Below are 25,259 nucleotides of genomic sequence, written 5' to 3'. Positions count from 1 at the left end.
GCCATTGACTAAAAAGAAACGCCTGTTTGGTTCAAGTGGGTTATGCAGCCTAATTACACTCAATACTTGGATGTTGATGAGTTTTCTGACTAGCCATGCCATTTCATGCGCTCCTGACATGACACTCCAACAGTCTGAAACCACCAAAACTACTAAAAGTATATGTATAAATAAAACAGGAGCTCACTTATACGGCCTAGTATATTTACTGCAATTCACTTCAAAATAAGCAGTAGATAGTATGAACTGTGACTGCGGATGCGACGGCAATGACAATGCAATTATAGACAAATGTATGTGAATAACTTAGAGAATGGATGACCGCACAAGACAGAGGACAACCAAGAAGAAGACAGGCTTTGTGTGGCGGACGACAGGGGAGGACAGTTACAAACCGTGGTCTGATTTTGGAGGACAGAGGCCTCCCCCATCTTGTCATTTTTCATACATGCAGTGAGATGGGGAGCAACCATCCCTGAAGAAAGACAAGAGCCCAGCGCAAAATAAAGAAGAAGAGAAAGAGAGAAAAGTACAGTTTAAATCACATTGAACCAACCTGAAGCAAGAAAAGAGGAATTACTGTTTGTGTTGATTTTCAATAAAAAAGTGTTTATTGGATCATTGAATCATTCAAAACAGAGACAGTCCAAGATATAGCCCCAGTGGACCCACACACCCACACATTAGCCACGCGCACATGTGAACAAAAGCAGCAGAAACCCAACTGAAAAGAAGACAGTGAGACCCACAACACCAGCGTATGAAGCAGTATTACATAGCCGACAAATAAAAAAGAATACTGGCATGACTGCCAAAGTCGTGCCAACTCAAAATATAAACCATGATCAAAATATACAAATGCGCACAATGTGATAGTGGTGCATGTAAAGACAGCACATTCTTAGCGCAAAACAATTTACACCAATGAGCGTCTCTAGACAGGCAAATGCTTTTCCACTGTAATAAAAAAGTAATAAAAAAAACAAACAAACAATGACTTGGGACTAAGTAAAACTGATCAATAATTAAAAAACGAAATGTTCCATAAATATTATGGAGAATAGACATAAAAATCAAATTTACAGTTAAACAATTCATGCAGCAATAGACTTTTATCCATTAATATGTGGTTTTAGTTCATGGCTCTGTACATTGAACAAAAATACTTGTAAAAATGCCTCTTTAAGTCACTGTACAAAATGTATATTTTTATCAGTTATTCTATTCCGGGATTTGGGAGGGGCAGATCCTAGAACCACAGCCGATCAATGACATTAACAGTGGGTGCAAATAAATCCAAGGATTAGTGAGTAATGTCAAGCACAATACAGTGACATTTTCTCAGTTTCAGAGAGCACAGGCGCCTGCTCTTTGCGTTCTCAGCTCAAATCCTTTGAATTCAGTAGCTTACATTCACCTTCAATAAATATCATAAATATGTTTGTGACACATCTTAACCAAAAGAGTAATGCTTTAACAAGAATGTCCCATTTTACCATGAGATGCAGTGGATCAAGTTTTTCCTTAACGCTAAATAATATAAACATTTATAACGGTCCCATCTACGAAGAATACTGACTGTACTAATCTGCCCATTCAAACCATGTAAACGGTAGTAACGTAGCACTGACATGACACCCACACCATGGAAAGTCCCAGCAAGCCCAGTGCTTTTGCTCAGTGCCTATAAGGTGACAAGTGACAGCGAGATGACACAGGGCGGGGCGAGAGCAGGTGAAAGGCCTGTCCAGCTAATGCTTCCATAGAAAACAGAGGTAACAGTGACTTCCACCAGAAAGACACCCAAAGACACCCGGTCAGTTCGTTTATAGGCCCACCACCGTCCACTGCAGAGTCCCCCCTACTCAGGGCGTGAAGATGGGTGAGAAGGGAATGTTTTCGTAGATTGACCCACCATATTCGGGCACCGAGCCGTCCCCCCTCTTGAGCACAAGGTGAACACGCCGGCCCCCGCTCTTGATGAGCTCGATGGCCCGGGCGTGCTTCATGCCTTTGGTGCTCTCGCCGTTAATCTCCAGGATCTCATCGCCGACCTATGAAAACATACAGCAAAGTCATATACAAGCAGAGGGTATGAAAACAAGATGTCTGTGGTGGATGGAAGATAATGTGATAATGTGAGAAAAACTGCATACAGGAAGATGAGATAAAATTGTAAAATTGTAGAAAAGCAGAACATCTCCAAAATTGATAGTTTTCAGGGAAATTGCTTTGTGTTCTGCTGGGGGGTCAGTTACCATGGCAACACACTATTAACATTTCTGTACAGACAGGATCACCACAGGCACATAGATGCTCTGAAAAGGACCACTCAAGGAAAAATACAAAGAATTTCAACAACATTTTACAAATGAAGCTTGTGATCAGTATGAGCATCCACTGCCCTGTTTAGATGCTTATTTTTCTTTATAAAAAAGGTGAGTGTGACTACAGCATGACAAAGTGTCATCACAAAATTCAATTTTAAGTTAGCCTTTTGTTAAAACAATGAAGATTTTAAGAAGGTAAATATGCTAAATACTAAACTCAATGTTCATTCAAATATTAACTAGTGTGATAAAGGTATTTACTTGTTCTGATCCAGCAGCTTATCAGATTATTCTACAGCTATTGTTTTGCTAATGTGTCTCTGTGGACAATGTCCACAGAGACACATTAGCAAATTAGCATTTGCTAATGTGTCTCTGTGGACAATGTTTAAATCCAGACTCAAAACAGTTCTGTTTAGCTGTGCATATGACTGACAGGTTTTTATTCTGCACTCTTCTCTTTTAATGTTGATTTTATGATGATTATTTGTGATTATTTATGTTTGATTTGTGTGATTTTAATGTCTTTCTTATTCTGTAAAGCACTTTGAATTACCTTGTGTACGAATTGTGCTATACAAATAAACTTGCCTTGCCTTGCCTTGCCTTTATATTCAGATTGTGTTGCAACAACCCTCAGAATACTTGGGAGTAACAGAGCTTCAGACAGTGCAGTGCCTCCAGTTCTCTTCACCCCCTTAAGGAATGTTGACATCTCAGTATAATATCACTTAAGGTATCAATATATACATATCTCCACACGCGGGCTATGGCAAGTTTTCCAGTTTGCATCTTAACAGATTCCAGAGGAGCAAACTGTGTCTGGAAGCAGCAACTGTGACGCTGAGAGGGGAACGAGAGAGAGGCAGACGGGAGGGAAAAGAAAAGCTTTGCACTGCGCCTTGGCTCTTGTCTCGGTGCCTGCAGATATCTGTCAGGGCTGTCTGTGCCCAGGGGAATCCTCCCTGCAGCGTGATCCCACCTCGACACCTCTGTCTCACACAACTGCTGCTATTCATATCTGGGTTAATAAAGGCCATTTCTACACAGACACGCTTCCTCAAATGCACTGGTGCAAAGTAACAACCGTGAAAAGAATCTTAGCCAGAGAAACAACAAGAACTAATTTGCTTTATCTATCATGAAAAGACTAAATCACTTACGGGGCTGTACGCAATATTTTTCAAGTGGTAAAATGTGTCTTGTCCCAGTACAGATACATCGTGAAACAGTCCGTGGGGTCAAAGTGAGAACACTATGTATCTAATTATAAAGGCAGTTTTTTTCTTCCGCAAACCAAAAAATAAAACTGGTGTGCTGTTAGCATGTCAGTTGTTGTTAGCATTACTGTGGCAGTGACTGGTCTGGCCTCTGTGTTGTGTTGTGAAAAACTATGAATAATTAGGATGCTAGGAAAATGTTAGGAAAATACGCTTGGACCGCTGCACAAATTTTTAATGAACTAGTTCTTTTTCCATGTTTTTAAGACAGTAAAAAGCAGGTACCATGCCATTAAGCATTGCAAAATTACAGAAGAAACAGCTTCAGACTAAATTCAATGCAATTTATCAAACAAATGTTAAATCTAGCAGTAGTCAAATCAGTTCATTCAAAAGGCATATCTGGAGTCCACTCTCATGTTGTATACCCTGTGTAAAGTGATTGCCCGAGCCAGAATGCAATGTGTTTGTAGCCAGCCAAGCGTAGCTAACAGTAATTGGAGGGTACATTATGCATAAGCAATTATCTTGATAGATATTTTTTTCTCTGCATTGCAAAGGCTATGTGGTATTCTCATCAGCCTCTTCCACAATCAGCTGCCTGGGGCCACTAGTGCACCTGAGAGCACCACATTATTTTTTTAACCACAGAGAATGCAACAGGTCAAACTAATGACAGACATTGTTGATTTCAGGCTGCTTTATAGGTATTATTAATAGGTACATATTAAGTATTAAGTGCTAGCGGTGCCAACATTTAAATGCTTTCTTTCTAGTTTTTATAGATTAACGTTAAACTATGGGCACACAAACCACAAGCAAAATAACTTATATTCCCATCTGGCAGACGCAGACGGTTAGTGATTTTGTTAAATAAACTATTGTAGAAACATCACAACAATCTAATATTCATGGGTTTCAGCTTCCTGTTTATGAGCGATAATTTGAGAATTTTTGCTATTGGTTTCAGAATAATCTAAATTTAAGACTGTTGCCATGGTGATTAATATGTTAAAATGAAATATATTTGAAAGGGAAAAAGTCCTCAAAATGTTACATATAATAAGAAGCTGAAACACATGAATATAGACATAATATTTAGTTATTTGTTATGGCAATGGTGTTTCATCATCATTCTGAAACGCATGGGAACCAAAAAAAAACAAATAAAAATAACAATAATAGAAGATGAGTCATAGAGAATAGTGAATGAGCAGCTTGTTGCCCTTGTTGTTCATACCCTCATCTTGCCGTTGCGGACAGCTGCCCCCTCCTCTGCTAGCCTCAGCACGTACAGGTCCATGTTGTACTCTCTGCCTCCTCTCAGACTGAAGCCGAAGCCTTTGTTGTCCCGCTCCAGGTCCACCGAGTAGAACTCCCCATCCTGGTACACATAAACACAAAAGCAATTAGGTCTGAAGCCGAGTAAAGAAATTCTTGGTAGATCAAAGACATGTCCTGCCGATTGCTTGATCGACTAAAAAGGGAACGTGACAAACCTTGTAAAACTTTTCAGTATCTCTAATCTGATCATGTATCTGACCCGAACTTCACTCAAAACATTGCAAATGCCGGGGAGTTCATGCTAAAACAACTATTTAAACAGAGAAGTACAAGGAAACAGTGTATTTATATGTTAAAAAAGGCGGATTAAGCTCATGATTTAGACCTAAATCTAGTTAACTCACTCCTTTCTGCTGTTGGGTAAAATAAATCCTTACAATCTTAATACAAATTTTGGAGACTGTCAACCGATTAATCAAAGTAAATGACGAAAATCAAAAAGCAATAAGTAAAATTCACGTAACAGCACAACATTTTATAATCCCTATTGTTTAAAACTGAGCTAGAGGTCATATTTCTGTAGTAAAATGTGCCGTTTAGAGAGACAAGATAGATAGATACTTGATCCTGAAGGAAAGTCAATACAACACAAGAAATATATTTAAAGTTCACAGCAAATCATTTGTAATCAAACTGAAATTGCAGATAAGTTGTGTTGTGGCTTATACTTAATATCTCTGTAATTACTGGCCCCATCCACATGAAACAAACTGGCACAACTCTGTCAGAATAAATAAACGAATGTGAAATTATGTTGTGCCATTATTCAACCCCAAAGACGTGAGTGATGTCGGGACTGTAAGCCATAACAGCTAATCCCCAACAAATAATGATAAGGTCCAGCATTATAAGTTATCATATAAGACTTATATTTGCCCCTGCCCTGCAACTAAAATCATGACATCAATTTCTAGAAGGTGAACACAACCTAGAGAGACAGAGGGGACAACCAGATAGACCACTACATGAGCAAGGGCACTTTAGTGATTCAGAATCTCCGGTTGTGTCCTTTGAAGAGATTTCAGAACTAGGGGACGAATGCCACCTTAGGGAAAGTCACCCGCATTTAATAGTGGTCCCACACTCTCTCAGACTTGCATATGCCCGGGCGGTGCGAAGCTGAATTATTTATACCGCAGGTTAGTAGTGGATGGAGACAGGGGACAGAGACAGGGGACAGACAGAGAGAAAGGGAGAGGGAGGGAGAGACAGACAAGATGAGCCAGGGCACCTAAAGGACAGGCAAACGGCTTCGGCTACTCCTGTCCTCGCGTCTCTCCCTAATCTGCTCTGCTTTGGGATCAATGCTATCAGGGAACGCCATCTCTACCGCAGCAGATTAATGCGCCGGCCAACGCACTGGACAGAAGGGCTACTCTGAAAGAAAACAGGCTTCCCATAACGCACTGATCCCGATAAGACCAGCAGGTAGCAGTGCAAGGAAATAAATAAGAACGAGCTTTGTCCTTGGCCAGCTGGGTGGGCAAGGGGGTGGACGCACAGTATATGGGCGGATGAAACGTATAATGAAACAATAATGGGGTTTATAAAGAGTTAGCCTCACCTGTGAGACTTGTGTCGGAGGTTGTGGAGGCACAACTTGCGGTGCTTTGAACTCGAAAGATTCTTGTTTTGGTTTGGTGTTGTTCCTGGAAAGACACGTGACAAAAAGCAAAAACATTTAGGAAGTTTATAGAAGAAAAGTATGCCTATAAATGATCAAGGCCAGATGGGGGTGGCTAGTTAGCATAATAAATAGCTTTATGACTCGCTGTAAAAAGAATATTGGGAATCGCAGTCACTCGCATTAAAATTTACTGCAAGCCGTAACCTTCAAAAACAATGTACAAATGTGGTGTTTATCTTGTCTGTTACTTTGACTAATGCTGTGCTTATTACTATCCAATACATCTTATCAACAGTTTACATCCAAAGCATAGAAGCAACAATTTGTAAATCTCATGATTGCCTAAGTAATTTTCTTTTGGCTGAGGCCGAGGCCAATGACACCTACAGATGCAGCAGGACCTAGAGAGTAGAATGAAACAGAAAACTCAATTTGGCCAAAAAAAAAAAAAAAAAAGACTTAGGCTGGTTATGCATGAAAAGTATGAAGTAAAATTGGCTGGCCTCATAAGTCACATGTCTTACCTGGCCTCGGGTGCAGCCTGTTGCTGGGCTGTGTGAGTGGTGGTAATAGTGGCTATCTTCTCTGCGTTGGTCAACAAGGATGCATTTGAGGATTCTAAAGAAGGCAAAAAAGAGTGGATATGTTACTTCTCGAATTTTCATGCACTGTGAAGGAAAGAAATCAATATTTAAACTGATTTATGCTAGCCATAATATTGCTTTTTATCATCCGGCGTGGCTCATGTATCCCATTGGAAATTATTCTGCCTCAAGCAAACATGAAAATGTCTTCAATTAGCACATTTTATTGACGTGTGCTGGGTCCACATGGAGACTAGATCAATACAGTATAAGAACATAATGAAGTCTCCAGTTCTAACGCTATGGATTTGAAGTCCTAAGTCACATTTTATTTAAAGGTGACCTATGAAATTTTTTGGGTGGAGGGTGGTGCCACCTGCTTGTCTCCATGGAGATGTTACTGCTTTGTCTGGAATGTTCCACAGTTTGGCATTAAAAATATCTTGCATTTATTCAATAATATACAGGTAGTTTACTGCCTATTGTGAGTGGGTCCGCCTCTCCACAGATCTGACCTGTGACTTGACCTGTAACTTGACCTGATGATGTCACCTCCTTGTCTCCTTGGAGATGGAAAAGTGATTAATGATATACCGTGGAACATCCAGGCCAAACGATAACATCTCCATGAAAACAAGCAGGTGGCATACCTTTCACCAGAAAAATTACACAGTGCGTCTTTAATCACACCTTCATAGTGCGACCAGCTAACCCAAGTCAATAACATGAAGCGTCCCTTGGTTTCCTTTGGCTGTTTGCCCAGAGCAGTGGGACGCTAGAATAATACAGCCTTCTCATTTGCTCTATTGATCATTTGTCATCGCATTTGTCAATTTTCTTAAAGATATTTTCTTTATTCCTACATGTCACTAGAGAGCGTCCTTTTTGTGTGATCAAGCAGGCAGCACTCGTGTCGGAAATATAAATACTACTCTCTTTCTCTCATCCTGATTCAATCATTTTGTGTTGTCAGTGAATCACGTCGTGCCTCAGTGGCAGAAACAGGGCTTCATTACACCGCTCCTGCTGAATGGAGAAACTTTCCTACTCCTTAACAGCCTATTCTCCCTAGTCTATCTACGGTTATTTGATTACAGCTCTGCACCTTGCTCACCATTCCTCTCACGATCTCACCCCCCCCCCCCACACACACACACTCCTCTTCATCTCCTATTCATCTCCTCTACCTCCACCAGCCACTCTATAATGGCCAGTAGGCTAAACTTTGATTAAGCTAAACCCACAATGGCGCGTATTGGTCAAATGAACGGCAGCACAGCTGGAAATAAACCTTAAGTGAAATCCGTGGGGAGGACTTTGTAGTGTGACTCGCAGCGTGACATCTACACTTAAAATACGCCATTGCATGATTTTTGCTGGTCGCTGCAAGTCACTGAGTCAGTTCCTTAGCTAAAAGGATGGGAGAATGAAATCTCTTCAATACCAGGCTCTGCACATTCATCGACACTGTCATATTTTAAATAAGGTTGGATGTTATTCAGACTATACTTCACCAAGTACTTATATCACTGCTCATGAGTAGTAGAACCGTAACATAACTTGGAAGACACTATTTCGCCATAACTTTTCTCATCTTATGGCATCTACTTGTTATCTTAATGGGTGCTTTTTGGTGAAAGTGTCCATTAAGAGTTGAATGAATATGCTAATTATGACTCACAGGCACAGTGCACACTTAGTGGAGCTCAACAGACTTCAGACAGAAACTGTAAACAATAACCGTTTCTATTTTCAGTGTAGTTAGCTCCTCCCTTCAGATAGATATAAGGCAGTGTCCACCAGTAATCTGACCACAACTGAAGAAGCGGCTGTGAAACGTCTTCACTACTACATTTTTTTTGTCCAGTTGGCAAATTTTACTTTTGGCTTTTACTATGGATCAGACCTGTAAGACTGAGGGATTACACAGACATCTTACTTTATATAATACATCTTGGACAATGGACTATCATCATGTACCATGTATTTATAATGATATAGTACAGTCATGATTCCATGGAAACAGAAAGTTAAAACCATACTTCGGAACATTCTCCATGGTGATAGATCAGTTTTATGCCATACTGTGAAATATTCTAGCCAAAGGAGCAACATTTCTTGGAAACAAAAAATAGAAAGTTAAAACCATACTTTGAAACATTCTCCTTGGCGATAGATCTGTTTTATGCCATACTGTGGCCTATTATAGCCAAAGGAACAACCTTTTATGGAAACAAGCAGGAGATGGTCGTCCTTCAGGCCAAATCAGAATCAGGTTTGTGGATATGAATGAAACAAGTTTTTCTTGTTTCATTCATATCCACAAACCTGAATGAAACTAAAACAATTAAAAAATCATTTTTTTGGTCTATTTTCGGCAAAAAGGTTACGTTCTATGGCTTTAAGTAGACTATCAAACTCACAACTTGATGGACAATGAATCAATCTATAAATATCCACTGCACCAAGTTTTGCACTCTTATTGGAGTCTTATGGAGTTACTTCTATTTCACATCAACCAAAAACATTTTTTTTCCTGGCATAGATCTGACTAGGAGAAGAGTTTATAGGCACAATATTACTATATACAATACAAGTTTGAAGTCTAACAAAGCACATTGCAGCATATTAAACAGGAGCAAAGATTGCCAACAACAACTCTGACACAGTGATAATCTTGGTGTGCAACTCTTGTTTACTTGCAGAATGCATGTAAACACACTTTCCAACAAATCACGGAATTTTCACCTTCCTCTGTACTGTTTCGCGCATTTTCTTGGCAGTGCAATTTTGGCTTACTCTGATCATCAGCGTCTGTATATTGAAAAAAAAAAAAGGGAAAAAAAAACCTTCATCCATAAGAAGTGAGCCGGAAAGCAAACCGCGGCGGACAAATAGCTCCAATTTCTAGCGACGCTCAGGTTGACAGGAAGCATCGCCTCCCCGGCACGCACACATACACTTAATTAAACAGTATTTGTAGGGGCTGAAAAGCGGATCTGACAGCACAAAGCAGCGAGAGCTCTCAGGCCGGGACGACTTAGAAAAACTTTAAATCCATTTGACACTAAGGACACACCCAGACATTTTATCTTTCTGACATGCCGACTTAAGAATTTTTAAAAGGTTATTTTCTTCCTTGGCATAAATAAGACACAATGGATTTAAAATAAAGAGAGGATGCAGTTATTTAAAAAAGAGATATGAACACTTTTTAACTCCCTAAATAACAGCTGTTGAGTACTAAGGAAACAACTGTCTTAATCACATTTCATATATGGTCTTCATTCTCAGGAGCAGAACTATCAGCTTCCTCAACGTCTTCATCAAAAAGTATATATATATCTCATATGGTTAGAAAATTATCATTCTCAAATTCTGGCCAAAATAAGACTAGATAAATGCTGGCAACACACTTATGCTAATCTACTGGTAATCTAAATTTAAAGGTGCAGTATGTAACTTTTCTACCACCTGTTTGTCTCCATGAAGATAATTTTTCTTTGCCTGGAATGTTCTGAAATACGACATTAAAATTGTCTATCTTCATGGAGACTAGGCCAAGTTGCTACCAATAAACGCACCTGTTGATTGAATACAACATTTAAGTTTAGGTTTAATGCTTTACTGTGGAACATTCCAGGCAAAAAATAACAACTCCATTGATACAAGTAGATGGCATAGTGCACTTTTAATAAACAATTTTCTAGTGAAGGACTAAGTGGCTAAATATTCTACACGAAATAAACTATTGTGTACGTACCATCTCCTGGGATGATGCGCAGCGTGACGGTGTTGCCGGCCTCCTTGATAAGGTTGACGATGTCCGAGTGGGACTTGTTGGTGATGGAGCAGCCGTTCACAGCCAGGATGCGGTCTCCCACCTTCAGCTTCCCGCAACGGTCAGCTGGGCTCCCCTCGATGATGCGCCCTATTTTATGGGGCATGGCCACACATGCATTGCCAGCTGTGGTCACCATTGTCACATTTTCAAGCATTATGTGTGGTGTTCATTTGTAGGGAAATTAGTGGGAAAAGGGAAGGTTGGAATAAAAGCAGAGAAGAAGAAGAATGTTAGGGGTTAAATTACTGATTGCAAGCCAAGCCAAAGCACCAGATTACAATGCAAGGACAGAGTAGGCTTTATTTGAACTGAGAAAGAGTAGACAAAATGTCCATGAGTGCTTTATAGAAATAGCTTTTGTAAATCAGGAATGAACGATCCTCTGTCTGTCCCTATACACCAAAATAATATGATTCATTAACGTGAATGTCTTGAAAGTGCAATGTTTATCTCCAAGGTAGAAAAGGTTTCAAAGGTCATCTGGACTCCCATCCAGAAGTTATTTTCAATCTGATGGTACTAATCTGAGAAGCAATGATTTGTAATGCAATGATGGAGCTAAATGCCATCAGTCCCATCAGATTAAATGACATCTGAATGAAAGTCAAAACGGCTTGATTTCAAAACAGTTCAGATGATTACCTTTGAATGAGGGATTACACCAAACTGTTTATCTCCATTCACATGTCTTGTGCTTATTCCACTCTAATACCAACCTGACCTTTAAACAGGTTCTATCCACTGTGGATTGTAAACGACAGAGAAATGTGTGGACAGAGGCCGGCTGAGCTGCCGTCTTTCAGGAGACAATAATAATGTGCTTCTCTCAATATTGACAGCACAGGCGGCGTGGGCAGAATTATTAGGTTTTCTACTGCAAAACAGACACGAGGAACCTATTGGCTTATGGACGCCGAATTTTCTATTAGATGTGAAAGCTGGGTTAACTCATAAGCAAACCCAGCCCCAAGGCCCTTCTTTTTACTTTGGCTGCTGAAATAAGAAATAAAGCTTAGACACTTTGCGAGCCAACCTGGGAAGATCCGCGCTTCCAGTCCACCCACACTGAATGACTTAAGTAGTGAAATGTCATAGTGGAGTAGGCAGCACTACATGGCAAAGGCGGAACTGTAGTAAAACTTGTACAACAGATGATACTTAGATTTACAACCAAACTTTTAATTAACTTTTAAGTCAATGTCAAGCTGAAACCCAGCGTTTAAGTACGCCTTGTCGAGATGATTTGACTGGCTCTGCCTATCAAAGCTAACTTGTCGAAATATAATGGTATATTATAACTTTACAATGTTGTACACTATGTTGTAGTGTAAGATAGTCAGGCCTGGAGGGACAGAGCGGACTAACCCTATTCCTAACCTTAACCAAAGCATTTCCTAATTCTAACCATATCCATAACCCTGTTCCTAAACTTCACTCATTTTAAAGACCAACTGCAGCAGACTGTCCCTCTGGACCTGACTATTTAGCTAGCATCAACTTAATAAACAGCACAATTCCTGATTAGAGCCTGTGCAGAGCAGTTGGACAAATTTATTATTATTGTTCTAATTGTTTTTACTTGTGTTCTACCAGGAAATCACAATTCACAACAAGGCGGGGCATTGCAGAGTGCCTGAATAAAACTCAGTGGCTACATCAACTCAATAGTACACCGGAAATAAGGCCATAAACTAATAACTAAGATGCTAGACAAACTTTCTGATTTGACTGAACAAATATAAACCTTGCTAATCAATTCCTCGTTTATTAATGTCACAAATGCTGCTTGTTTAAATTGCCATTTTGCTCCTGTTGGCAACCTGGCAGGGAGGAGAAGCCATTTAGGTTCAGCTGAATAATACAAGTGGCTTATGTAAGACCCACTCCACTTGTGATCAATTATGAAAGCGCATAGAACAGAAGCCGCAGCAGCAGAGAAAGGGTCTTAGCGTCTTATAGTTTGACAGGCGCAGAAAATGAAAATGAGAAAGAAGAAACGCTGCTTTGAAAAGCGCCAGTATTGATCTGCCGGCACTGTAAATAGCTTCGATCGGAGGGGGTTGTCAGAGTTTTTAGCATGCAGAGGTTTTTATAGCGGAGACGCAGTCAGGCTGTACAGTTGGAAGGATAAAAGGCCCCAGTCATGAGAGAGAGAGCGGGCTATAAAATGTGTTTTATGTTTGTAAGTGAAACACAATACAGTCGCTACCAGTATTTCAATCAACAACAAACTCATTTGCTAATAGTGCAAACTTGATGGAATTGTGGTGAATTTGACTTGAATTTTGGGGACATTCTGAATAATGTCTGTGTGTGTCTGTGTGTGTCTGTGTGTTAATTTTGACTCAGTTCAATTTATCTTCAGTAGCAGAAGTAGATATATATTTTCATTGAGTACATGATGCTTATATATTGCACTGTGGTACTGTTTAAATCCTATAAACAAAAACTTTTTCCTTAGATGTTTAGGTTCTATATGGTCTGGTTTGGATTGCTGTGGTTGACAGGAAATACATTAAAATCACATTGTTTCCCTGATAGTTTCCAGTTCTTCTACTTCTCTACTATTCAAGTCCATTCATCGACTAAATTATTTATAAATTAGCTATAGCTGTATTCATCACTGATTACTTCCATTTTGTTATCTTTCTTTCAGCAAACATACTGACAGAAACCTTTATTAATCGACTAAGTTAACGCTGGCATGTATATGGACATGTTCTGAAGTAGGACTGGGCGATATGGAGATAAAATCGAATCGTGGTCTCATCCATGTGAAAATCTGCCATTTTTGTCCTATTTCTCCATCTATTTTCCTGTTGGTTAACGTCTGTAAGGCTCTGAGTGAGTGACACTGGATATAACCAATCATAGAACTTTTAAAAGTAAGTAAAGTAGAAGTAGATACAATCGTGATCTGACTCCAAAAAAATTGTGATATAAATGTTTTAGCATATCGCCCATTCTGAAGCTTGTGTAGCAGGAGATATCTTACCAAAAGTAGTACCCGCGTCCGGTCGAGACACGGAGGAGACTATTACGAAACCGAATCCCTCGTTTTCCCCGCGGCGGATCTCTACATCATAGGGCTGAAGGGCGGAGCTTGTGTTGGTAGTGGAGGCAGCGATGGGGGGCTGTGACGACGTGGTAGCGGCTGAGATGGGGACTACAGTATTTCCGCCGCTGTTTGCTCCTCTCTCTCCACCTCCACTCCCGATGCCCGATGTAGAGCCGCTGCCCGAGCTCACCGTGTTGAGAGAGTTCTGGCTGCCCTGTGGTGTGCGCTTGCCGATCTCCTCCGTCAGGCTGGGTGCTTGGTTACTGCTGTGGTGAGACGAAGCGGGCGAGGGTGGCACGTCTCCCTCGGCTTTAACTAAATATCAAAAAATAAGATATGATTAACGGGGGAATTACCAATGTCAAGATATACATAATAAAAAAAAATAAATAAATAAAAATCACAGTTTCATTCTTCATATTGATCAAATTGATACAGTTTTATTTAGACTTGTTAAAACCAAATGACTTTCTATAACAATTCCTTGAACATTACATTACAGACTTTTAGTGGTTTGACCTAGGAATTCTGCTCCAAAATTAGCTTTTACTGACAGAGGATTGGCTGTGGACCTCTGTATTAAAAAGACGCAAACTGATCAAATGACTAAATCTTGACCGTGAAAAAAATTTGACTAATTTTAGTGTTATGATTATTGTGAAAATAAACATCATGGCTTTTATGTTGATTCCTGATCAGAGGCACCTTGACCAAACAATGAAATCCTAATTTATACTAATGTTTTTCCATTCCTCTAATGTGTGACCAACTCCATGCAAATATGTTCATATCACATATTAAAGGCACACTTTGTAACTTTCTGAAGGCTCAGTCCGCCACCTGCTTGTCTCCATGGAGAATGCTTTGAGGTAATGTGTTTTATTGGTATAAAATACCTTGAAAATTGGGGCCGCCTCTTCCAAAATTTAACTTGTAACTTGGCCTTGTGGCATAACTTACTGACTGCGATTGAGATATATGTATAAGTTTAAGCAATAACATCTCAATGGAGACAAAGAAGTCAAGTAGTACACCAGTAAAAAGTCAGACATACAAACATGCATCTACTTGTACATTTTTGAAGAATAAATTGAAATGGTTTAATTTTGCTTCTAAAAGTTCATTTATACTGTATCCCCAACAATCACAACTGTCGATTCATTTAGTAATCATAACATCCCTTGAGATTGTAGATAACTGTCCGCCAACACATTTCCCTGGTCCAGTTGCACTGATAAGACAAGTGAGATAGGCCTGAAAGGAGCTCCACACCAATCTGCTCATCTGTTTAGAGCAAAATATGAACTAAAGCGCTGTGAGCCTGCTGTGTATCAGGGCATTTCATTTCCTGTACAGCCACTCAAAGGAGGCGCCTCATATTCTCAACGCTTCGAGGTAGACTGAGAGTAGCAGAAAATGCACTAATGTCTGCTTGCTGTCATCGGGCCGAAGGTTGACTGGCCTCTCCATCATATTTATGGCTCTTTCTTCATCGTGTGCAGGGGAGAGACTGTTACTCTGGGAAACAGTGCTGTTGCTTTCTAAAGTTCTACACATGAAACAACAGGGTAACTTGGCAACAAATGCACTTGGGTACTTAAACACACAAGCTCTGATATATCTTGATTGAAAAGCCCAGAGTGACTGTACTACTTATGTGAACAACAAGTATGAAATAATAAAAAGCAGACTGCAAAAATATCAAGATTTATTTCAAATGACTTGAATTCAGCGTTCACATCTTAATTTGAAGTCATTTTATGTCAAGGGAGTTCCTGTAATATAAAAGTATAAGTAGTTTGCACTTGATATTAACATATATTGACTTGACTTGACTGACTACAATTTAGATTCTTTCAAGATATTTCTGACTTAAAGAAGACCTATTGTGCTTGTGTCTGCTATATAATTACAATCTATTACACCTGTGGAATTTTAAATCGCAATATTCACCTAAAAGGACTTAATAAATGAAAAATGCCCGTTCATTTCCGTGTAAGAAAACTGTGGTGCCCAACGGAAGCTGCTGTCGCCGTAAACGTTATCACAACAAAGAGCCGTACAGTTGTTGGGGAGTGTACTGTGGATTGTTTTTCCATTTGTTCCAAAATGACTATGCAACACAGCTAAAACCTACAGTGTCACAGATTAAAAATAATGAAGTAGAGAATGAAGTAAGTAGAAAGCAGTGGGTGTATACTGGTGGCGGTGAAAATGGGAGTTGATCTGTAAAATGGCTTCTTGAAAAGTAAATAAATCATGAAGGGAAATGACTATAACATGTTTAAAAGCACTGAAAAGTTGATTTTGCATTTCACATTTCTTCTTTAAGGGTCAAGGTTTACTTAAGTGTACAGATTTTGAGCTAGGCTTGGTCAGGACTACAGTAAACTACCGTAGTAGGATTTGGTCTATTGTGCATGTTTTGGGTTGACGTGTCTGAAGGAAAACCACTCACACACATGAAAAAACATGCATGGTAAATGGTCACATTTTCATATAGCGATATTCCACCTCAGAGCGCTTTACATCAAGTACCACTCACCCATTCACACACGCATGCCTGCAGCAGGGGTTAATTGTCTTTCCCCAGGACACAACAACAGCGGCATTCATCTTTGGGAACTGGAATCACACCACCATCCTGTAGGTTCTGGTTGTTTATGGTGTTTATGTTGAGAGTGGGAATCAAACAGCCAACCTTCAGATAAGTTGACAAACACTCAACTGAGTCACTGTCACCCTGTAGCTAATCAAAAATCAACTATGCACAGAAAGGCCCGGTAGTTAACCTGGAACCCTCTGGCTGTGAGGCACTAAGCAATAAATAGATTTTTATTTTCAACTAAATTAGTTTCCACTAAGATTAGGAAGATTTTTTTTGTTTTTAGTTTGCATATTTGATTTGAGGATTTAAGCTTGACAGGAAAAAAATAGACCCTACAAGCAATTAGATCTGACAAATTAAAACTACTCAAATACAGATAACTAATCTCAATCAAGTCATTTTAACCAAATCACCCATTTCTTCCGGCAGTGCAGCGAGTACACAACTCATCAGGAGCCCCCGGGGATGTAGTACAGCTTCATTCCCTGTGTTTCTTACCGGCGTAGTTGGTCTTGCGGCGTACAGTGAGGTTGACGTGGCCCTGCTTGGCTGCTTGCTGCATCAGCTGCACCACCAGTTGGTGTGACTTGCCGACCACCGCTGTCCCGTCCACACATATGAGCTCATCCCCTGAACGGAGACGCCCATCCTCATCTGCAGCGCCATATTTCACAATGTGGCCAATGTAAATCTGCAACACAAGCATAATGTGACTGAACCTAATCAACAATAAGTGCATAAACAAACTAAACCAGAGACAAAACAGAGTGCAAAGAATGTGAGAAAGTCTACATATTACTGACTAGTCATGTCCTTTTGGCTGCTGTAAATGATGCCAATCTTAAAAATATCTCACATTGTTCAAGAAAAAAGTACATTTAAGGCCAAGTTAATAGAAATATGCAGAATTAAAGGTCCTGTACTTGATTTTTAGATTGTATAAGCAGCTTAGGGTTAAAATAGGTCAGCTGTGTACGTCTGCATCAAATTAATCAGGAAGTGCACTGTTAGCAGTTGTTAGCTTTACCACGATGGCAAAACTTCACTCTGGTCTCTAAAGTTGTGAAAAATGCTTATAAACACATCACGGGGAATAATTAAAATGCTCTGAACGCACATAGTAAGTGAGGTATAACTGCAAATTGTTTAAAATGAACTAGTTCTGTTTTTCACATTTTAAGACGGTAAAAATCAGGGAGAGAGCCTTGAGTCTTTAGCTTTTCTTAAAATGTTCCTTTTTTTTGAATGATCAATGCCTGATAAAAAGAAACTACATCATACACTGTTATGAATTATTTTTTTTAGGCTAATACAGATGCTTCGGTCCATGCACTTATACCCATTAATATGTATTTGTCTGTAGTAGAAACGTTATAGTAGATGATACTTGAGATGGGTATAATTTACTCACTGGCTCTCCTGGCTCATTTCCTCCGAGGATCCTAAAGCCAAAGCCTGTGTCCTTCCTCCACAGGAAAATGTCCTGCTCCTGGAAGTCTGGAACTAGAGAACAATCGAACATTAAGACTGTACAGGATCTACAGCCATACATGCCTATACCCATGACATTGAACACGGCTCTACTTTTAGTCCACAAACCACACAAAAAGAACATATAACACATTTACCAGACAAGCCCAAAATAATATCTCTCCATATTTTTTATACAGAGGGACATCAGTATGGTGACCACACCTCAAGCCAGCCTCATGCCATGCAGTCAGATTAGTTTATTTCAGTGGCGCATGTGAAACAAAGAAGCTTATTGGTCATCTATCATTTTGAACAAAATCACAGTTTAGTTTCACTCATTGATTCTGCAGAAATCCACAGTGATTTTCTTTGCCCTGTGATAGATTTTTTCCTTTTCTTTCTTCCTCATAAGCAGCCATATTTGGACAGACCATGCATGTCCCTGATTGGCAAAACCACCTGTGAATCACACCCTTCTGAACTCTGGGAGATTCACTCTTGACTAGCCTCACATTTTTGTAAACTATTGGAGACGTGTGTATTCTGGATCCGAGGCAAATGAAATGCAGGGTTCTAAGGGGAACTATTTTCAGCAAAGCTCAGAGAGCTAAAAACAGTACTCGCTCTGCCAAAAATATCTAAAGATTACTCTTTTACATATCTATAATTATCTGTATTCACTGAAACTCCTAGCTCTGTCTAATGTAGTACCTTTATATAATCCAATCTCAAACTTCAAACAGAAATCCATTGTTACTGTATGTAGTGATTTCATGATCGTTTTATGTCACTGTGAGATGTCCATCCACTGCCCCCTCATGTGACCGCACGACACAGACATTAATACAAGCTAGAGTGGTTATTGCTCTCTATCTATTTACTTGATTAGACTGAGAAATCAAAGTTGATGTGTGCGCCCAAGCCTGTCGCCCTTAATCTGAACCCAAAGCCAGTGACGGCTGGTGCGCATACAGAATTGAGTTTGTGTCCTCCAGTATAAGTGGGGGGACTCTTCGCTCCTAGTTTTGCATATTTATTCTTGTCTTTATGTATGTACAAGTCAACTAACTATCTAACAGAGATTTCCATAGAGCTATCACAGGCCACCATCTCTGGGGCCAGGAAAGCCAGGAAGACGAGTTCTGAGGCAGAAGGCCTAAGCAGCCTGCTACCAATCTGTTCCCTCAGTCAACAGCTAAAGTCCCTGCGGAGTGCTGCCATCGCCTCCAATATATCACCATGGAGCTGCGAAAGGGACCGGAGAGGAAAAGTCACCGGGTTAACTGTAGCAATCTGTGCTTCCACTTTGGGAGGGTCAGCCGCGGTTAGGCAGCACTGCTGTCAATGAACGGATCTATAAGTGATCTCCATGACAGGGCATCTGGGTGAGAAGGGATCAATATTTTCCAAAAGCTGATGACCCTATGCAGAGTTCATGACATTACAGATAAAAACTGTTAACCACCAGTAAGGGCAGTTTGGTGAAGATATTAAAGGTGCACTATGTAACCTTTCTGTCTGGAGATGTGCCACCTGCTTGTCTCCGTGGAGATGTTATTGCTCTACCTGGAATGCATTAAATGTATCCAGCTTTCAGTTATTCAATTACAGATGTTTTTTTTTGGTGAAAATGCCTTGAAAAACATTCATTCTTACACAGATCACTCTCCACAGATCTGAATTGTAATTTGGCCTGTTTGTGTTACTTGCTTGTCTTGATGAAAATAGTTACATTTATTATGTTTTAACAACTTAGGTTTTTCTTAAAAACAAAACAGTAGGAGATGTATGTAGTACAGTTCTTAGTGTTAAAAAAGACAAAAGTAACATTTTTCCAAAACACTGAATGATGAGGAACATTCCAAACAAAAATTTCCATGGAGACAAGCAAGTGGTGGACGCTTCACCAGAAAAGTTACATAATGCACCTTTAAACTGAAGATGAAATATTAATGTGTGAACGCTGAACTTCCGCAGGTGAGTTTTAAGTCTCGAAGCGGGTCATTCTCCGAAGGGATTTTCACCTGGGTACATTGTGTGCTTAGGACCTTGATCTCTGTGGACTTTTTCATTACGGCAAATGTTGCGTAGAAAAAGTTCTTAGCCACAGCCAAGGCCTAGAGGGTGAGTACAGTGGGTTTTAAGAGGAAGGCTCAATGCAGCATGAAGAAGTGGGGCGATTTACACCTACGGTTACAGGTCACTCCACAACCTCTCTGCTCCCTCATGTTCATGCCATTAAAACCAACTGGCTAGAACCATAGCCTTGCACTTATATAGAGCTTGTAGTTAATCTTTTTTATTTAAAGCGAAGTCTCCGGTTAATTTCCTATTATGAGTGACCTTGTGTAATTCCCTTCTCCCGCTGTCGATTTAGTCTTCCATCCATTGCCAACAACTGTGGAGAAGAAGCACAATATTGCACCTCCAAAACACCACTGTAGGAATGTAGTGGTGTCCCTCTTGGTTTTGTTTTACTCTGTCCACTACTGCTTTATTTTGATATATTCATGGAAACCTGTTTTACTAGGCTGAGTCTTTCTGCCTACATCACATCTCATGAGCATCTCAAATTCTAGTAAGTATATCCAGGAGGAGTCAGAAGATGTTATATCTGCTTTGGGCTCCTGTTTTATACTTGGCAGCGGGCGTAAGGGTTATTCTCTTTAATTGGAGCATCCTCCCTTTAGAGAGGCTCAGACTTGACAGAGGCGTGCAATCCACTGACATTCATTCTACTACAGCCGCTAAAAATATGCCCAAAGTGTCTTCAGGGATGTCTGGTGTAGTAAAAGTGTGTCAATGGCGGCATTGTTGCACTGGACTTGTGTGGGCTTATTAAACACATTAGAAAGACAGTGTTAACGAAATGAGTGAAACATAATATGACCTCCTCCTATTTTTGTCTTGCCTATGACCACAGTATCCTTACTTACTACATACACATAGGCCTGTTACAATAATTACTATATCGACTTATCGTTCAATAAATTATCTTTTTTTTTGCACTTTTCCAACTTCAGGTACACAAAGCTCTTTATATCAAGGAACCACTCATCCATTCACACAAACATTCACATACAGACTACACGGACAGTGGGGGCAAGGTGGGTAAAGTGTCTTGCCCAAGAACACAACGACAGCATTCATCTGTGGGAGCTTGAATTGCACAGCTCTACCAGTCTGGTGTTTTATGTCGAGAGTGGGATTTGAACCACCAACCTTCGGATCAGTGGACAAACACTCCTGTCTATCGCAACTGTCACCCCTTGTCACGTGTATTTTATTTGCGATGCACTAAAGGGGATTCTTTTGGTATTTGATTTTTGTAGTGCCATAAGTTTTCAGCTGTAGTGGGTTCAATAAGTAACTTCTACTTCAGAGTGTGTTATTGTGTCTGGCCATACATAGCTCATTCGTTTATATAGCTTTAAAATCTACAGCAAGGATCTAAGCTCCACATTCATTCATAATACAAGTAACCTACTAAACCCATCATTTAACCATTAATCCAAATATATGCGACACCAGCCACACCAGCCACACCAGCACACCAGCACACCCCTAAAAAACTCACCCCATGCACCATGCAGCCTTCCTCCAGCCGCCACCAGAATAAAATATACTTACGCCTACTTTCATACATGCTCCTGGACTGGACCCAGATTTTGACGGGGTCCGGTTTCCTTTGGATGGTCCCGTCAGCGGGAGAGTCCTGGGCGGGCAGGCCGGGCAGGGGTTGTGATGGGGCAGGGGGGGCCGAGGTCTCGTTGAGAGGGGCGGCCAGAGACGAGTGCACGGGTGAGTCCGTGTGGGCGCTCCGGTGGCTGGACACGCTGTGCTGGGAGCTGTTCTGACTGTCCTTTCTCGTGAGTTGCTGTTAGCAAAGCAGATGGAGGTCAGTGGGTAATTTTACATGGCCAGTAGAAATTAAACAACTAGGGAAAGCAGATATCTAGGTCAGATCTTTTGTGGTGTGTGTACATGTACAAAAGAAATCTGATCGTCAAAAACAACTGGTTACATGTGCTATCAGAGGCTCCAGTTACATTCATACTGACTTATAAGATTATTCAAATGACATTTAAAATAAAAAAAAACTTCAGATGTCTTTCTGATCTTGGTCCCTCTGATCACTCACATCTGATTTTGTGATTTACATGAAATTTAAGTAATCTTCATCTTAAATGTCCAGAAATCAGCTAAGAATCTGATTTTGGTGTGCAACAGGTGTAGTTGACTGAGACAAAAGGCACATAACGAATGAATGAATCTTGTTATGGATTTGGTCTGTAGCTTCTCATCTACATAACAACAAAAATGTATATTAAGCTACAAACTGTCAGTCAATTAGGATTAATGCAATCATCACCATTTGAGTGACTCAAATTATGCACAAATCAGACATTACATATTGGAGAACCGTCACTTCGGGAAATTCACAAAAATAGGTTTCCAGCTTAGAGACAGATTAATCTAGTCGGTGTGGAGGAGAGGTTTAGTCCTTTGCTATAACACATTTGAACAATCCAGTGCAACTTGTGTGGGAATTTCATAGAACACATAGACTGATAAAGGGATTTATACAGGGGATTATCAAACAGTAAAGGGAGAGAGACTCGGGTGGCTTCTCATGATTAAGTCATTTAACTGAGGAGGGAAAAAAAAAAAACTACAGCTCAACGTAGGAGAGTGCATTGCCTATTCCTTTTGTTCTATATAGGGGAATATATTAAAACTACATAAGGAGTGATACAGACTTTAATAATGTACTCAGCAGGTTCAGATAGAGGGATTCATCCACTGACAGTGTAGACCTCCTCAGAGATACTGCAGTGCACAGTAACACGGGCCTTTAAGCACCCGGTTTAACTATGACCTTCACTGCTCTGCACTCCATAAGCTCCTCTGTAGTCCTGCACATCATTTTCTTCACTGTATAGTGCAAAATACATCACCACCTTTGAGACAAGTTGCCAAGTTGCAGTAACTACTAATAACAGTTATAGTATGAGAAAGTTAAAGTAGTAGTTGTAGTGGCAGTATAAGAGTGGCTGTGTAGAAGCAACTGATGTAAAGTAAGACGTAAAGTACATTCCTTCACACTTTGAGTAAACATAGTCATTGTATAATAAGTAAAGCATTTCTATACTTGGCTTTAGTATTTGCAACTTAAAGATACAGTATGTAGCGTACACTCTTGCTGGTTTAAAAAAGGAAGTAAGATCACAACTAAACCTAGGTTACCAGTATCTTAAGCTGCAGACAAAAGACTGGGTGCAGGTGCTGGGGTTTAAACATGATTGTAGCTGCAGAATTTAGATGGTAAGTTGAAGTGTTGTAGTTTTTTGTACAATAGCAGATCATACTTTTCCCTCCCTTGTCTGTAAATGAAGCCATCAATAGGAGAAACAAAGAGAAAAAAACAAAACAAAAAACACCCAGTCTCCTTGCAGCGCCATACAATCCAAGTCCTTTAGATGTGAGGGATAAAAATACACACTCAAAATGGGTGGAGGGAAGCAGCTAATCTTCTCTTCGGTATCAAAGGGCTTCAAAGTACTTCTCATTACCCAAATCAGTTTCACACACCTCTGCAATCCATGTTTCATTTATTCCTCGGGTTAAGACGCTCAAATCTTTAAAGAGCAAATATTATGCATTCTTGTGAGTATATTTCCCTTTTGAATATGCTTTGTGACACCTTTGGATTTGTATTTCACATTTACTTAACATTTGGAGAAACCACAACAGCAACGTGAATGAACAAGTGATGATGTTAGAACATATGAATGCTACGCTAAAAGAGCTATGCGTTTGTGAACTCAATCTGACCACTGAACAAGTTGAGTGATATTTTAAACCCCACAGAAGTCCAGATTTTGACATGTGACGCAACAATTTGGGGAAAATGAAAGAGGAGCATTTTTGTGGAATCAAGATACAACTCCAGGTATGTGATGATTTAAGGAGGAGACAGTCTAACTGGAACAGATTCTGGATTAGGATCATAGAATTACATCATTTAAAGCCCAAAAGTCAATTCTGCATAATATGTGCCCTTTAAGTAAACACAAACTGTCCAGTATCCTCAGTGACAAGGTCATTTCATATCTATGTCAAAGGGGAAATGTGAGAAAAAAATCAATGAACTTTTGTAATAAGGCGGAGATGTAAAGCTGAACTCCAACCCAAGAAATGTTTTTTTGTAGCTAATCAGGACCTATGCGATTTGACACCACACAAAGTTGAGAAAACTCATTCCGAATTCCTGGATGGGTCTATTAGAATTGACCTTCGGCAGTCACAGTGCTCCTTGTCTGGTCCGATAACTTATTAAGGAGGCGCAAGTGGCAACAGGAGGGGAGGGGCAATACAAACAAATGTACTGCTTCATCGAATCAATGAACGAATGAACAACTTCTATCTGCCTTAAACGGTGTGACAAAAATACCTCTCAAATGTATTCTTTGTTTTTTTAAGATTTCAGTTTCTACAATGTTACAATGCTGTTTATTCATTACAAACATACGCACAATTGTGTTTTGTTTCACCCTCTTGATATACTGGAGCTTGTATTCTCTATACTGTCTGTATGCATGTATTAAACAGCTACTTTCTCCTACTCCAGAAGACACTGGCCAATCAGCGAGCTCTACATCTTGTAAGGTCATAATTCATTTATCATAATGGCTGTGCACATCTTCGTAGCCACTGACTCTCCTTGCACCACACAAAACAATACAGAAGTAAACAGCCCTTTATATTCACTTGTCAGAAAATGAATTTGAAAACTATTACCATATTGCATCTTTATTAATACAAAAGCTGAAAACTGCACTCTAACCCATCACCATTCCTGCAATATCATCACATACCGTCCTAATGTAATCTCTGTATGGAGGGGCCAACTCATTATAATCCTGCAAGAATACAAAGAAACAACATGTGATAAAATACTTGAATGAAGGCACCAACACCAGCCCCTCTCCCAGCAGCTCACACCACACCGGGAGCACCTAACAGCAGCAGCCTAGCACCCAGCCTCCATAAGCCTGTTAGCAACCCAGTTCACGTGGCCATCAAAGCCCCCCGCGCTTCCCAGAGAAGAGAAGAGCGGGGTGATGATGAAAAAGAGGGGGGGCGGGGGAGGACAGAGGAGGGGAGGTAG

At 40.1% G+C, this 25,259-nt stretch overlaps 1 protein-coding gene across 9 annotated transcripts in view; it reads right to left on the bottom strand.

Moving 5' to 3' along the window:
* magi1b (membrane associated guanylate kinase, WW and PDZ domain containing 1b) overlaps positions 1 to 25,259 on the bottom strand; it is a 125,202-nt gene that overhangs the window by 2,281 nt on the left and 97,662 nt on the right. For 2 of the 9 annotated variants that reach the window (XM_033967113.2, XM_055221630.1), the window contains exons 14-23: positions 24,967 to 25,011; positions 21,719 to 21,965; positions 18,027 to 18,118; positions 17,114 to 17,306; positions 13,945 to 14,322; positions 10,869 to 11,072; positions 7,046 to 7,139; positions 6,459 to 6,543; positions 4,791 to 4,934; positions 1,916 to 2,054 (exon numbers count right to left, since the gene is read on the bottom strand). In XM_033967113.2, the coding sequence (XP_033823004.1) occupies positions 1,916 to 2,054; positions 4,791 to 4,934; positions 6,459 to 6,543; positions 7,046 to 7,139; positions 10,869 to 11,072; positions 13,945 to 14,322; positions 17,114 to 17,306; positions 18,027 to 18,118; positions 21,719 to 21,965; positions 24,967 to 25,011 (1,621 nt within the window). The remainder of the gene's footprint in view (positions 1 to 1,915; positions 2,055 to 4,790; positions 4,935 to 6,458; positions 6,544 to 7,045; positions 7,140 to 10,868; positions 11,073 to 13,944; positions 14,323 to 17,113; positions 17,307 to 18,026; positions 18,119 to 21,718; positions 21,966 to 24,966; positions 25,012 to 25,259) is intronic. The other 7 variants (XM_033967114.2, XM_055221633.1, XM_055221631.1 and 4 more) reach the window with 4 other exon arrangements.

The sequence above is a fragment of the Periophthalmus magnuspinnatus genome, chromosome 5 (genome assembly GCF_009829125.3).
Source record: "Periophthalmus magnuspinnatus isolate fPerMag1 chromosome 5, fPerMag1.2.pri, whole genome shotgun sequence".
In the NCBI taxonomy this organism is placed as follows: Eukaryota; Metazoa; Chordata; class Actinopteri; order Gobiiformes; family Gobiidae; genus Periophthalmus; species Periophthalmus magnuspinnatus.
Note: the sequence above shows the minus strand (reverse complement) of the source record. Positions and strands in the feature narration are given on the sequence as shown.